The sequence below is a fragment of the Mesoplodon bidens genome, assembly GCF_964165515.1.
Source record: "Mesoplodon bidens genome assembly, chromosome: 13".
Lineage (NCBI taxonomy): Eukaryota > Metazoa > Chordata > Mammalia > Artiodactyla > Ziphiidae > Mesoplodon > Mesoplodon bidens.
Window position 1 is genome coordinate 74,311,115 of NC_138169.1, and position 15,250 is coordinate 74,326,364.

Consider the following 15,250-nt stretch of genomic DNA (forward strand, 5'->3'; position numbering starts at 1 on the left):
CCCCCTTCCCTACTGCCATTTTTTCTCTCCCTCCCTTTGTAATAAATCTCCCTGGAATCGTTGTCTGTCCTTCTGTTCCCTGCTTCCTTCTCCTGTTCAGACTTCCGTCCCACCACTCCACCAAAGCCACTCTTGCCCACCTGTCCAGTGCTTCCGTGTTCCTGAGTTCAGGGGGCTTGGGTTTCTCAGTTGGCGTCTTCGTTGACCTGCCTGAAGCACTCGTCTGCTCTGTCCTCCTAGAAGTGTTTTCTTTGCTGGGCCTCTTAAGCACTGTCTTCTCTTGGTTCTCATCCTGCCTCATCGATAGCTCTTCTTGGTCTTTATCATCTTATGACGTTGATGTGTCCTTTGACTCTGAGACGGTTCTCGTCCAGGCCCATGACTCAGAGTGCCATCTATGTCCTAGTGACTCACAGATCTATATCTGCAGCCAGACCTCTCCCCTGAGATCCGGACTAACCACCTATTTATTTAACATCTCTGCTTAGATCTCCAATGGGCTTCTCACACTTAACGTATCCAAAACGTCACTCTTGATTCCTCTCCTTCCCTAATCCTGCTTCTCCCCTGTTTTCCCAACTGGTAACTGCTCCACCGATGCCCAGGCCAAAGATTTTGGAGTGATGCTTGACCCCTCTTTTTCTCTTCTTTGTCACCTACATTCAGCCCATCCATACACCTACCCTGGAGGTACATACCAAATCTAACCGCTTATCATCACCCTTTTTCCCCAAGCCCAGGGCACAGGATCTCTCCCCTGGAGCCTGTGCCCTGGCTCCCTGCTTCCACACTTGGCAGCCGGGGTGACACATCTAAACTGTGTCGGTCATATTGGTCCTCTGCTCAAACCCTTCAGTGCCCCCTCCTCGCACTCATGGACGATCCGGAGCCCTCACCATGGTGTGCAAGGCTCTGTTGTCTGCGCTCTGAGCTCCCCACCTGCCGTCTCCAGCCCTCGCTGCATAGAAAACCACGGAAAGGATGTGATCGGGCAGTTCCCCAGGGAAGTATCAATGGCTCAGGAGTTTGTGCCTAGATGTCCAGCATCACTAGGCCTCGGAGAGAAACAAAAGTGCAGTAGAATTTTTACCATTCACTTTGGCAGAGCTGAAGAATGTGACCTGGTGTTGAAGACTCCTGATGAAGAGACACCGACTTAGGTCACTGGTATCCTTTTTGAGGACAGTTCAGCAAGAAGGGTCACAGGGCCTTAACATTTTTACAACTTGAAAGTCTATTTTCAGAAATCTATCCAAAGGAAATAATTGGTTGACTATAGAAAATTTTATCTGTAAAAGTTAAAATAACCTAAATCATTAATAGAAGATAGTTAAATGGATTATGGTCCATTTATACAATAGAATACAATGGTGGATTCAGAAGAATGTGGAATCATCAAAATATGTGTAGCTGTGTGTGCTTTACAAGCAAAAAATGAGGTGACAAATCAATATGTATAATACAGACTCATAAATACATGTGAATCCGTGTATCCAGAAAAGACATGGGCAGGATATATAGCTAGAAATTGATAGTGTTTACCTCAATTGGTGAGATTAGAAGCAATCTCATTCTCTTTTAGTTTGCAATAACCATTTGTTATTTTTATAATTGGCAACAGTAAGAGAAAAAACGTGAAAGCCGCAGCATCTAGATGCATCGTGTTACTTCACTTTGATATGGAAGCTGCCAGGCAGGAGTTCCTTCAGTTTCCCAGTCCCTTCACCCGCCCACCACTGGCCATGTAAACATTGCACCTGTTTATGGACGGAGCCTTATCTCCAGTCCACAGGAGGATGTGCTTTTCCTTCTGTGTGAGTCCCTCCCTGTCTCCCCACCTCTGTCCTCGGTGTCTTTGTTTTTTAGAGGCTCTTATCAGGATTTAAACATGCCCACATCTCACCCATCTTCCAGGAACAAGCAGTGCTTGCTCTCTGTCCAGGACTTCATGGTAAATTTGTTATTCTATGAACACTTTGTAGAACATGCTCATATTTTTCCAGTAGATAATTGTGTATTCAGTTATTTTTTTCTTTTATTCATTTACACAGTGACTATTTACTGAATGTTTTCTGTATGCTGAATGCCAGGGCTATAGGATGAATGATCCACAGCTTCTGTTTTCAAGGACCTTACAAGAGAGTGAAATTCCTCCTGAAATAAAAATAAAAAGCCAAAAACAGAGTTCAGGGCTTTTCTTTGGAGGAAGAGGCACACCATATAGATAGGTATTTTATCTGTTAACTGAAAAATTTTTACCTTACTACCATTAGTCATTAGAGAAATGCAAATTAAACCACAATGAAATACCACTAGCCACCCTTGATAATGGCTATAATAAAGTAAAATAAAATGGCAATATCAAATGCTGGGAAGGCTGCAGAGCCATTGGAGCTCTTATCCATTTCTGGTGGAAAAACAGAGTACGGCCATCTGGAAAACACTTTGACAGTTTCTTATGTAATTTACCGTAGGACCCAGTAATCCCATTCCTAGGTATTTACCCAAGAGAAATAAGATCGTATGTTGACACCAAAACCTGTCCATGAATGTTTATCGTTTATACTGTATACTTTAATAATTTTCAAAAACTGGAAACAACCTAGAAGTCCTTCACCTGGTAAATGGATAAACAAACAGGGGTCTGTCCCTACAACGGAGTACTGCTCTACAGTGAGAAGCAGGGACTACTGATACACTCGATAGAGTTGCCGACGCGTGATGCCGAGTGAGAGGTGCCAGGCTCACAAAACCACACACATTATACTACGTGGTCCCACGTATGTGCCAAATGGAAAAAGCAGAACTGTAGGGTGGAAAACAGATCAGTGGTTTTCAAGAGTTGGGTGTAGGAAGGAGGGGTTGACTCTAAAGGGGCACATGGGAATTTGGGGGGTGATGGAACTGTTCTATATATCTTGATTGTAGTGGCAGTTACTTAACTGTATCCATTTCCCAAAACTCATTAAAAAGTGAATTTTACATTTCGTAAGTTAATACCTCAGTGAACCTGACCTAAGATCTTTTTGAGGCAACAACAAAATTTTTTTTTTATATGAGCTATATTCACATGGTTCAAAAATCCAAACAGTATGAAGGAATGCAGTTAAAAGCCTCATTTCAACCCTTGCCACCCTTGAAGTTTCTCTATGCCAGTATCATCCTATATGCATCTGTGTTCTCATTTTTACCTCTTTTTAACACAGAACACAGGTTATTAATATAATTTTCTGCACCAGTTCCGTCTCCATGTAATTTATGTTACAGTTCTTTTCATATCAGTGCTTTGAGATCTTTCATTCTTTTCTACCACTGCACGACAAGAATATTGTTTTGAGTGCCTATCATTTACTTAACCATTCCTCCTTGGATGGGCCCACATTTTTTCCCATCTTTTCCCCTTACACACAGTGCTGCAGTGAATAACCTTGTATGTAAGGTCAGTTCTGCTATAATGCCTATGTTGAAAACACAGATTTGTTCCAATGTAGTTGATACATCAGGGAACAGTTGAAGCATAATGTGAATTCTGAGTTTGCTCGTGTGATTCCATCCCTGAGAAACACTAGGTGAGCATAGAAAACTGTGCAACAGAGTTGTGTAGGAGTACACCCGACACACTTGTGCACACACCTTCTGCCTTCACCAGTGACCTCATCTCCCCATGGGCTGAGTCACACAGGTCCACACCTGGTGTTACAACTTCCCTCCAATTTCAGATAACCCTCCTTACACCACTTCACAAAAACTCAAGCAAGCCCCCTGGCGCTCACTTCCACAAGCAAACTGAAGGTCTTTTTCAAGGTAAAGTGCCACATTTTTTGCAGCACCTAATATGTGTTTCTTAACCGTTTAACATGTGTAAATCCATGCTAGTTTAGTTTTTATTAAATGAGTCATTGGCAGTTTTTGAATGTTATGCCCTGAACTTCATTGTTGCTGGAAGTCTTGTGGGTTTTGTTGCCTGATTCTGCATAGTTCAGTGATTTAGAGCACGTGTTCTGTGTATGTTGTCTTAATTCAGAACTGACTGTACCATGTGCGGGTTTATTTGTAGAATAGATTCCCAAGTGGAAGGGCCCAGGGTTTTAGGAGTTAAATTCTGAGGGATTGCTGCTGTGGTAGGTGTAAATTATGCAGTTGGTTTGGTTTTCCTTTTTCATCAAAAACGCTATGATAGAGCTGAAGGATGTGTGTCAGCGTGCTTTGGGAATAACTTCGCTCCCGTTTTATCTTAAACTTGTGGCTGTTCCTGGACGTGTGCTGGTCCGTCAAGGAGGCCCTGTGCATGTTGGTGTGAGGCAGATATCTCGTGGAGGAGGGAATCGCAGAAGAGATGGAGATGAGTGTGTGTCTGGCCAGATGGGAGTGTGAAGTTGTGGCTTTTCTCCCTCTAACTTCTTCAGAGTCACCTGAGACGGGAAGGGACTGGTTATCAGCATGGAAATGTCTGGTCGTGAGAGTGCCCACATCCACCAAGTGCCATCCAAAAAGAATGGCTTTCAGAGGCATTTAAAATCCCAGAGCTCAGACCTGAGCCCAGGGCTGGGGCATTTAGAACAAAGGAGTTTGTTTGGTAAGAGCAGTTAATAATAACGCTTTCTTTCCAGAAGGACACAAAGGTAAAAGAGTCAAAAATTGGAGATTAGGGAGAAGGTTTAGGAGGTGTACCCAAGTGTTTTATTTGATACTTTGCTCCTAACGTTTTAGCAAAATTTTCAGACCCTTCCAGCTTATTAGTTCACTATTTCTTTAAAGAGTTCTCTTTAAAAACAAAATAGTTTATAATTCATAAATTTCTTTTCTGATTTTAATTAACTATAAAAAGTGCACTTAAGGCCCTGGTTCTGTTCATATCAGTTTATGCAGCCTTGGAGCCAGCAGAAGTAAAGGACGTTAAAAGTCTTGAAAACAGAATCATGATAGACTTTTACACTTTCTTTTTCCTTTTTTTTTAAAGTTAATTATTTATTTGTTTTTGGCTGTGTTGGGTGTTCGTTGCGGTGCGCGGGCTTCTCATTGAAGTGCCTCCTCTTTTTGCGGAGCACGAGCTCTAGGCGTGAGAGCTTCAGTAGTTGCAGCACGTGGGCTCAGTAGTTGTGGCTCGCGGGCTCTAGAGCGCAGGCTCAGTAGTTGTGGCGCACGGGCTTAGTTGCTCCGCGGCATGTGGAATCTTCCCGGACTAGGGCTCGAACCCCTGTCCCCTGCATCGTCAGGCGGATTCGTAACCACTGCGCCACCAGGGAAGTCCTACACTATCTTAATACTGTTTTTTCCCATGTTTGTTTGATTAAAAATTGCTTCCTGTGTCATAAAGTAGCAGTATGAACTATTATAATATTGAAGATACAAGTTATGAAGGTAAATTAGGCAAAGCACCTTTAAACAGGTTAGTATTTAAAATTTAACAAAGAAGAAAGTCATTTGTCTTGTTAGGTATTGTGAACATGGCAGGTTTGATCTGGAAACTGGAGTTTAACTTGTAGATTTCTTGTCACCAGTGATTTTGAAACCTTGCCCCATTGTTTTGAGATTGCACAGTTCATTTCTGCAATTTTTTTCATAAAGATGTTGAAAAAGAGTATCTCATACATTGTCAACTCTTTTTGAAAATAATAATTATTGATTTAGCTAAGCTGCTCTTCATTTATTATCTTCTGAGGATTTCTTTATTGATATTTCTCTATTACAATTTTGATTTGATATTAATATAACTACACAGTAACAAGAAGTAGAATATTAAAATCTTCACCATAATAGAAAATCCAGTCTGCATGTCTCTGAGGTCTCTGCCCTGTTCTGTGCTTAGAAAGATATACTTCCATTGTCTCCCTCCTTTATGATTATTTGCTACAACTGTCTTGCTTTCAGAAAGATGTCTTGTGTTTCAACTCTCCCAGGTGGTCTTAACACTGTCCATCTTATATGTACAGAATTCAACAGGAGTTAGGTATTCGTAGATGTTAAAAACCTTTATTGAAACATAGTAGAACTATTCATAACTGACTGTTCTTGACTTAAAGTTTTATTGTAAAAGAAACCTCTTATTCATTCTCTGACTACATATGCTAATAAAAGAGACTAGGGATGGCCTGTTTAATGTGATCAAAAATTTTTATGAAGCAGAAGGGACAGGATGTCTCAGGCACTAGTTGGTCACTTGCTTTGTTCTCTGTGTCTCTCTTTTTTCCCCCAGAGATGATTCTTACAGTCTGGGATATATGATGTATGTGCGTATATCCCGGGGATATGCTTAGGAAAACAGTACAAGCAATGGTACGACTTGCATCTTTAACTGGGAGAAGGAACTTCCTCCTTTGCCTTTGTCTGGGTTCAAGACCTTTTCAACGTCCGCCGGACTGATTTGCTTTATTTAAAAGATAGTATTTTCCACTTTTTAAAAAATGAAACTTGGATATGTAACATTATTATTACTAATAAAGTGACACATACTGAGGGTTTCTCTGTCCCGAGCAGTGTGCTAACCCTTCAGCAGCCCCCTTCCCCCAGCACCCTCTCTGAGGACAGCACCGCTGTGATCCCCACTTGGCAGCTTGGGGAGTGGGTGTTTATGGAGGTTGGGACACTTTCCCCCATCACGTGGTTTGTGAGTGGTGGAGAAAAGGTGCCAGCCCATCTCTGGGACTCCTCTCAGCCGCCTGAGTAGCTTTGCTTACCAGCTTGAATAAGGATGTGTTTGTCAGGTGATTAATGTAAAAATAATTTTTTAAAAAACATCATTTCTGGGCTTCCCTGGTGGTGCAGTGGTTGAGAGTCCGCCTGCCGATGCAGGGGACACGGGTTTGTGCCCCGGTCTGGGAAGATCCCACATGCCGCGGAGCGGCTGGGCCCGTGAGCCATGGCCGCTGAGCCTGCGCGTCCGGAGCCTGTGCTCCGCAACGGGAGAGGCCACAACAGTGAGAGGCCCGCGTACCGCAAAAAAAAAAAACAAAACAAACCATCATTCCTTTATCGCTTAGGTCACAGTTGCTTGCTTATCTCTTCTTATTGCCAAAGATAGTAACCCAATTTCACGTGAGAACTTATTCCTTCTTCATCCCTATTTTTCACGAGGGCTGAGCCAAATTTGTTTCACTCATGAGGCGAACAGTTCTTTCTTGATTTCATTTCCTTGTGATATGACATTACTTCCAGACTGCAGTACATATCATGCCCAAATAATTTGTTTTAAACGTTAAGCCACTAATTTGACTTCAAAGGTTCCACATGGGAATCTGTTGAATTAACATTATGTCTTAGCCAAAGTGGGAAACTTTCACTTTGATTTTTATATATCTCTTGATCGTGCTCTCTTGCTTTCTCAGTGTCCCTCCCCAGCACACACACACACACGCGCGCGCGCACACACACACACACACACACACTCCACATATACCAACAGGCAATATCCCCAAAGTGGTTTCAAGCTTGTGTTCTTGAGATAACCAAATGGTATCATTTAAAACAAAAAGCATTCTTGGAAAACTCTTTCCCTATTTAAGGAATAATTAGTTATTAGTGGAGAAGCTAAAATGTTTAAAATTAGCCAGAGATGTAGTTTAAAATGGCATATTGGAGAAGGAAACCTGTTCTTTCTGGATATAACAAATTAACTAATGGCTTTATTTGGTATCTGCTGAAGAATTGTTTTTCTAGGTTATCTGCTTTTTAAAAATAACGTCTCTTACGCAAAGAAAATGTATGTAATGTTTTCTTTTCAGCTATCTGGGTGTTTGTGTTGAATCAAAATCATAAGTGTTTTTAAGGGAAAAAATAGTTTTTTAGTCTTATGATAAAGTGTTCTCTAGAAATGAACCCCTCCGTGACTACTCCAGCCCTGCCCACCCTTTCTGTTACTTTTTTTTTTCTTTTTTTTGTGGTACGCGGGCCTCTCACTGTTGTGGCCTCTCCTGTTGTGGACCACAGGCTCCGGACGCGCAGGCCCAGCGGCCATGGCTCACGGGCCCAGCCGCTCCGCGGCATGCGGGATCCTCCCGGACTGGGGCATGAACCCGCGTCCCCTACATCAGCAGGCGGACTCCCAACCACTGCGCCACCAGGGAAGCCCCTGTTACTTTTTTTTTTTAATTGATTGATTGATTGATTGATTGATTGATTTTTGGCTGCATTGGGTCTTCACTGCGGTGTGCGGGCTTCTCATTGCAGTGGCTTCTCTTGTTGCGGAGCACTGGCTCTAGGCACGTGGGCTTCAGTAGTTGTGGTACGCGGGCTCAGTAGTCGTGGCTCACAAGCTCTAGAGCGCAGGCAGGCTCAGTAGTTGTGGCGCACGGGCTTAGTTGCTCCGTGGCCTGTGGGATCCTCCCAGACCAGGACTCAAACCCGTGTCCCCTGCATTGGCAGGCTAACCACTGCACCACCAGGCAAGTCCTCATTTACATCTTTAAAATCTTCTAGTCTTGTTACTGTATTGCTAAACAGCAATGATACTTAGACTCTTACAAAAGAGTTTTTAATTTGTAAAGTGTTTCCGTTTTTGTTCTCTCAAGTGATTTTCTTTCTCTTTTCTCCTAATAAAGCAAATGAAGAAGCACCCCTGCCGCCAGTGTGACAAGTCTTTCAGCTCATCCCACAGCCTGTGCCGTCACAACCGGATCAAGCACAAAGGCATCAGGAAAGTTTATACCTGCTCGTAAGTCGTGATTTCTAATGTGGGAAGCACAGTGAAAGGATTAGCCTGGAACTTCTCGAAGGTTTTTCCCATTTCACCATTAACTTTTCCATTTTCCCATTCTCTGCTCCATGGTGTATGGATTTCCTTTCGGAATTGTATTTTGTCTTGACAGACCATTCTTGCTTGGTTTGTAACACTTAACAATATTAAAATAAAAAGGGGCAGTCCCTTGCCCACCCTTTGTATGTTCTTATCTGTTACCTTTGTTCTTTTTTTTTGGCCACACAGTTTGTGGGATCTTAGTTCCCCGACCAGGGATTGAACCCGGGCCCTCAGCAGTGAAAGCACAGAGTCCTAACCACTGTACTGCCAGGGAATTCCCACCTATGTTCTTATCCATTATACAGACATAGGCATTTTATTGCTGAGAATTTTGGAGAAGTGGCTCACGGGCAGGTAGGTGCACGGTTGAATGAGATGCCCTGCGGTCTCTTACACACAGTGAATTGGCAGGCATCAGTAAGCCATTTGGGCTGGTGGATCTACTCAGGGTTCAGAGCGGGCCCTGGTGGGGCCAGTCATGGAGTCATCCTGGACTGGACGTTTGCCCCCCGGCTGCAGTGCATCCGTCATCTCAGCACACACTGTTGGTTAGAGACCAAACTCAAGGAGCTGAGTGGGCCAACCCACTGAGAGGACAGTGCATGAGATTCTTCTTTGTAGATGAAGGTCAGAGATTATTAGCTTCTTATTAGTGAGAAAGCTTTCTCACCCACTCAGAACATGCCTGAAGTGAGGTGATGTAACAGGGTTACTTACTTTAAGGCACTTCTCATAAAAGAGGACTAAACGACACAGAAGCCATGTAGCCAGCGTGTGGCCATGATGAAAGCAGGGCTCCGTGTACCATGTGGCTGAGGGAACGTGAGAAAGTCGGCTGCCAGATCGCTGCTGCTTTGCTGTGTCTTGGTTAGTTAGGGAAAGTTTCTTGGGTAGGAAAACAGGGACCCTCCTTCCGTGAAATTGAAGCCAGGAGTGATTTTGGTGAGATGAGAACATGCTGTAAATACAGACTGTATGTTGAGACTGCATTGAAAGAATCAGTGAATTTAGGAGGAAACCCTGGACTGAGAAGATGGAAAGGAAGGCTGGCGTGGATGGCACAGTCCTTCCTCTAACAGGTGTGTTCATTTCCTCGTGAAGTGCCTGTAAGGCAGTACAGTGCCAGGATTGTCCAGCTAACTTCGTTGGTTCTTTGGTGTTGGTGCCGGTTCCCACTGCTGCCCCACAGAGCGTCTCTAACATGATATCATCAGAATTGGGAGCCAATCATTATAAAATTCTTAGAAACCTCTCTCTGAAGACAGCAAATTTGGTTCTTCATAAGCCATGAGGAACTTTCCATCTACCTTCGCTGCAGTGGTATTCTTGATGTCTGGCTTAGAGTATCTGTCATCACCATGGTCATTAACTTTCCTTTACCTGTTTTTGGCCTGTTTGATGAAGAAAATGATAAATTCATATCTTCTAAAGAAAAACTGTAATCATCATTAACAATTTTGCACAAGCTGAAATGACAATTTAAATAATTGACACAGTTTTCTGCATTTTAATCGACTGACTGAACACATGTATTGGAGCACTGCGGTTCTAACCATGCATATTGCATTTGTGCTTTGATGAGGAATTTGATGGGGAGACAGTCTGTCTTGTCTGTGTTACGGCAGAGTGGACAGGAATCATTAACACCAGCGTGAAGGAGTCAGGCAGGGACTTTCTTCCTGTTAAAGTGTCTCATGACGTAAATTCTGAGGGAACAGTCTGAGTCACTGGAAAGAAAACTTTTGAAATTTAATGTTCTCCATGTTAAAATTACAGCCATCTAGAATAATGGATTAAATAATACTTTAACCAAACTCAGAAAATAAATACTCCATCAGACCCAAATTAGGCTGGTCCTGTAAGGACACAAAAACTGATAGAAAACTTTTAACAAAAGCTGCAAGAGCTTTGTTTTTTTTTTTTTCACCAATTGGAAACTATGATGCATAGCAAAATTACTCTTTCGCTTTGGACCAGTGGTACTCACGCAGACGACCCTGGCCCCTCTGAACGGGCTGTCGGCTGGCTGAGGGCTTTCAGCAGTGAACGTGCGCCTCAGTCAGTTCCTTTAAAGCAAGTAGGTTATTTCCTTGTCTTTTTCCTCACAGGCACTGCCCAGACTCCAGGCGTACCTTCACGAAACGGTTAATGCTGGAGAAACATATCCAACTCATGCACGGAATTAAGGATCCTGACTTGAAAGAAATGACAGAAGCCACCAATGAGGAGGAAACAGAAATAAAAGAAGATACCAAGGTCAAACACTGCACGTGTTCTCTTTACAGTGAAGTTGTGTTGACTTGCTTTTGCCATTTTTTCTTTTTGCGTTTAAATTATTCTACGGTTACACAGTTTTAAAAATTCAGACTGTGCGTAAAGCTTTAAAATAATAGGGACGCTCTCTCTGCACTCGTTCTGAGCTTTCATCTTGCTCCTAAAAGGTAACCTTTATTAAGTTTCTTCTGTATCCTTCCAGACACAACTTTAGGGATTGATCTACTTACATATAAAATTTTTTTAATTTTATGTTGACTCACAGAAGTAGTCTCTTAGCCAGGGGATTGTGTGAATCTAGACTCCTTTTCATTGGCAGTATATTGGTTGTGAGAGGTACCTAATCAAAATTGATTCCATTTAGCTTCTCTTTGTACTGATAAAGGATTACGATAAGATTCGTAGATAGTGCCTTATCAGTAGGTAGTGAACTTGAAGCAGACAACAGAACGTATACTAACCCGAGTACACAGTGTGTGTGTCGCAAGTGCTGTTGCAGTAAAGCAGACACTTAGGAGACCTGCTGTCTTCGGCCCTGTGCTGTGTCTGGAACGTTCCTGGGTAAAAGCCTGTGTGTGCTTTCAAGGAGTTAATCGTTGAAATCAGAATACACGTCAGGGGCTTCCCTGGTGGCGCAGTGGTTGAGAGTCCGCCTGCAGATGTAGGGGACATAGGTTCGTGCCCCAGTCCGGGAAGATCCCACATGCCGCGGAGCGGCTGGGCCCGTGAGCCATGGCTGGTGAGCCTACGCGTCTGGAGCCTGTGCTCCACAACAGAGAGAGGCCCGCGTACCGCAAAAAAAAAAAGAATACAAGTCAGAGTCGTGTTGCATTAAATTGTAACCCCTTCCCTCAAGTGATGGGGAGGCGGGGGTGGAATTAAAGAATGTATGTGCAGGAGCAGCTTTAGGTCAAGGCGGAAAAGCAGGACGGCCGCGGAGCTGGGAGGACAGGGCGTCCCCTCGGCTTGGATTTTTAGAGAGCTGGAAGGGAGACGATTTGATGGGGCTAGAGGGGAAGGAGTGGGAAGTGAGCGGGCAGGAAAGGGCGCTTAGGAGACCCGGGGAGGCTCGGGTGGCTCCATCTGAGTCTCGGGAAAAGCACAAGTGCAGACATCTCCTCCACGAGGTGCTTTTCAGTCCGCCCGCCCCCTGCCTCTCCTTGGCCTCATCTGCGCACTCACCTGGTCACCCTGCCCCGGCCCCCCTGGCCTGCCTCCTGGACCCCTTTCCCCATGTGGCCTCCTGGCTCAGGCTGTCCCTGCCACACTGCACGCTGGCTCCTTCATGGCTCTTTGTCACTCCATTGGCGCCTGCGTCCCACGAGGGCCGGGACCTGTCTGTCCTACCGAGCCGGCTGATGGAGGATGCCTGGTCATCCTGGAGCTGAGTCCACCTCTGTCGGGGGGCTGGAAGGCACGACCCTTGGGTGGGGTGGCGGCCGCGCAGCCGTCAGGAGCCCGCACCCCCCCGCTCCTGGGACACGTTTCCCCGCAGCCCGCGAGCACCGACCACCCGTCACCCGCCCAGAGACCGGTTTTCAGTGCGTCACCCGCTCTGTTTTTCTCTCCAAGGTTCCCAGTCCCAAGCGGAAGTTGGAAGAACCCGTTTTAGAGTTCAGACCTCCCCGAGGAGCCATCACGCAGCCCCTGAAGAAGCTGAAGATCAATGTGTTCAAGGTGCACAAGTGCGCCGTGTGCGGCTTCACCACGGAGAACCTGCTGCAGTTCCACGAGCACATCCCGCAGCACAAGTCAGACGGCTCGTCCCACCAGTGCCGCGAGTGCGGCCTCTGCTACACGTCGCACGTCTCCCTGTCCCGGCACCTCTTCATCGTCCACAAACTGAAGGAGCCGCAGCCGGCGGCCAAGCAGAACGGGGCCGGTGAGGAGAGCCAGCAGGAGAACAAGCCTGGCCCAGAGGACGCGCCGGCCGACGGCCCCGTGTCGGACAGAACATGCAAAGTGTGTGCAAAGACGTTCGAGACGGAAGCTGCCTTAAACGCCCACATGCGGACCCACGGCATGGCCTTCATCAAATCCAAGAGAGTGAGCTCGGCAGAGAAATAGCCGCGCACCCTTCCCGCCGAGAGTCCCGGTCCACATTGGAAACAAAGAGACAGTTTTCTTACAAAACGTTGGCAGTTCTCATAGAGTGAACAGTACTGTCTAGGCTGTTGCAATATATCCGCCTTCCACTCCCTTCTCCGCCTCCTCCTGTATATCCTCCTCGATTAAGTATTAAAACAGTATTTGAGTTGAAAAGAGTTTGTATATATTTAAATGAGTAACTTTTTATACTCTTTGTTACATGTTTATATCAGTATTTAGTGGGAAATGTTTTGAAGTTTTTTTGTTTTGTTTCGTTCTTGGTTTTTGTTTTTGTTTTTTAATTTGAGTTAGAATTTTTCTTTTTGTACTGTTTCTTTAAAACAGTTCTTAGTATCAGGGGCCGTTCCTGAATTCAAATAAACCATTTTGTATGTCACAGATTTGAATGGGTTAACTAATTACAGGCTACGATAAGGCCTTTTTTAGTGTTTTTAATTTTTAGAATTCACTACATAAATTGTAGGTGACTGTAGGTCTCAAAAACACTAGGGACTTTTAAGTGTCTTAGCACTATCCTCAACGTGCCTGCTCCGCCAGGGAGTGCCGGCCCCGCCAGGACTGCAGCCCGGCGTGTGGCGTCTTCTCCAGGCCAAACTGTGTCGAAAGCAGCCTTGCAGGTCGCTTCTTTCTCATAGGGGGATGAAAACTTGGGCCAGAAATCCAGTAAGGAACGTGGATTAGTTCCGTCTCAGAATGGGGAAGGAGGGTATCCTAAAGGGAAAAAACGGGGGTGCGGAGTGGCTGGGGGCAGCGGTGGCTTTCTGGGCCGATTTGCAAGGCTGACTTCTAAAGAGCACAAGGAGATATAGCAGCGAAAGGGCTGGACTACTGTAAAAGTTACAAATACATAGTTAGACCAATAGATTTATATAGTCAAGCTTTTGTCATGTAATTTATTAACTATTGCAAAGACACAACTAAAAATATCAAGTATTTCTCTGGCTCTTGACAGGTAAAAAAAAAATCACAATTGACTTAACCCTTTGCTGTCTAAAGAGTTGGCGTTTCCTGTTCAGGGTGCTACTGCCAAACGTCCTGGTACTTAGACTTGGGATGCACAACTTCCACCTTATTGATGCAGCAGCCGGCGTGTCGCAATTGGCCGTTCGAGTCAGCACTGAGCCACCTGGGTTTAGTTCAGCCATTTCAATTAGTATCGTTAACATCGGTAGTTCCGCTTTCTTAGTGCAGCCGAGGTACTCTTTTGTCCCTTCCAAACGTTTATAGTTCTCTGGGAGAGTTATACTTTTTGGTTTTGTGTTTTGTGTTTTCTTTCGCATTTTATATCTTGTATTTATCCCTAAACGTGTTTTGTACTTTTTTTTTTTAAGAGAAGAAATTCTTTTGTGTATATGTAGATATACCTGCATGAGATACTGTAGTCAACGTTCGGTTCCTCAAAAGGTCTTGCTGCTGTCAGGTGTCATGCACTAACCATGTCCATCCTAACTGTATTAAACACATGTCATATGTAAATAAACGTGGGACATTTGGCCCTTGTGCTTCCGTGAGAGAGTTATTGATGGTGGGTCGCTGACATCTTCATGAAGTTTAGGGAGTGATTCATTGCAGGGATGGGCTACGGGATATTGCTGAATTCTCCCTGCTCAGAAGAGCAGCATATTCATTCTCGTTAGCAATCAGCTCTTTTGTCACTTTCATATTGACTCCATCAGTACATCGGTATAACCCGAGGGTGTGATTAAGTACGCCTCGACTTGAAATTCAATTGCTGTTACTTGTTATATTTATACTGTATTGCTCTTAAGTTGTATTCATAGCACTTTTCATATGTTTCTGCATTTGAACCTTGCAATAAACCTGTGTGGTGGGCTGCACGGGTCTAATAGCCTAGTTTTACAGTCGAGGAAGCTGAACCCATTAAGTTCTTGGCCTAAGCCCTCAGAGCTGGTAAGTGGCTTTGCGTATGAGAACCCAGATATTCTTGCTCTAAATCTAGTGCTCGCGCTATGTGTTTATGTACATATTCACAAATACTCCTTTATTCAACAAATAAAAAGTATGTGCAAAACACAGTACTAGAAATTTTTGTTTGTGGCACTATGACTTTTATAAGATAACTTGGGAGTCTATCTACTCATAAATACCCAGATGTGCTGGGTAATGTGAAAT

At 44.4% G+C, this 15,250-nt stretch overlaps 1 protein-coding gene across 14 annotated transcripts in view; it reads left to right on the plus strand.

Moving 5' to 3' along the window:
- The window catches only part of ZNF532 (zinc finger protein 532), a 114,191-nt gene extending 99,579 nt beyond the window's left edge, over nucleotides 1–14,612 (plus strand). For all 14 annotated transcript variants that reach the window (XM_081253254.1, XM_081253263.1, XM_081253262.1 and 11 more), the window contains 3 exons: nucleotides 8,538–8,650; nucleotides 10,843–10,990; nucleotides 12,581–14,612. In XM_081253254.1, coding sequence (XP_081109380.1) covers nucleotides 8,538–8,650; nucleotides 10,843–10,990; nucleotides 12,581–13,075 — 756 coding nt within the window. In that variant the 3' untranslated portion in view covers nucleotides 13,076–14,612. The remainder of the gene's footprint in view (nucleotides 1–8,537; nucleotides 8,651–10,842; nucleotides 10,991–12,580) is intronic.
- The last annotated feature ends 638 nt before the right edge of the window (nucleotides 14,613–15,250 follow it).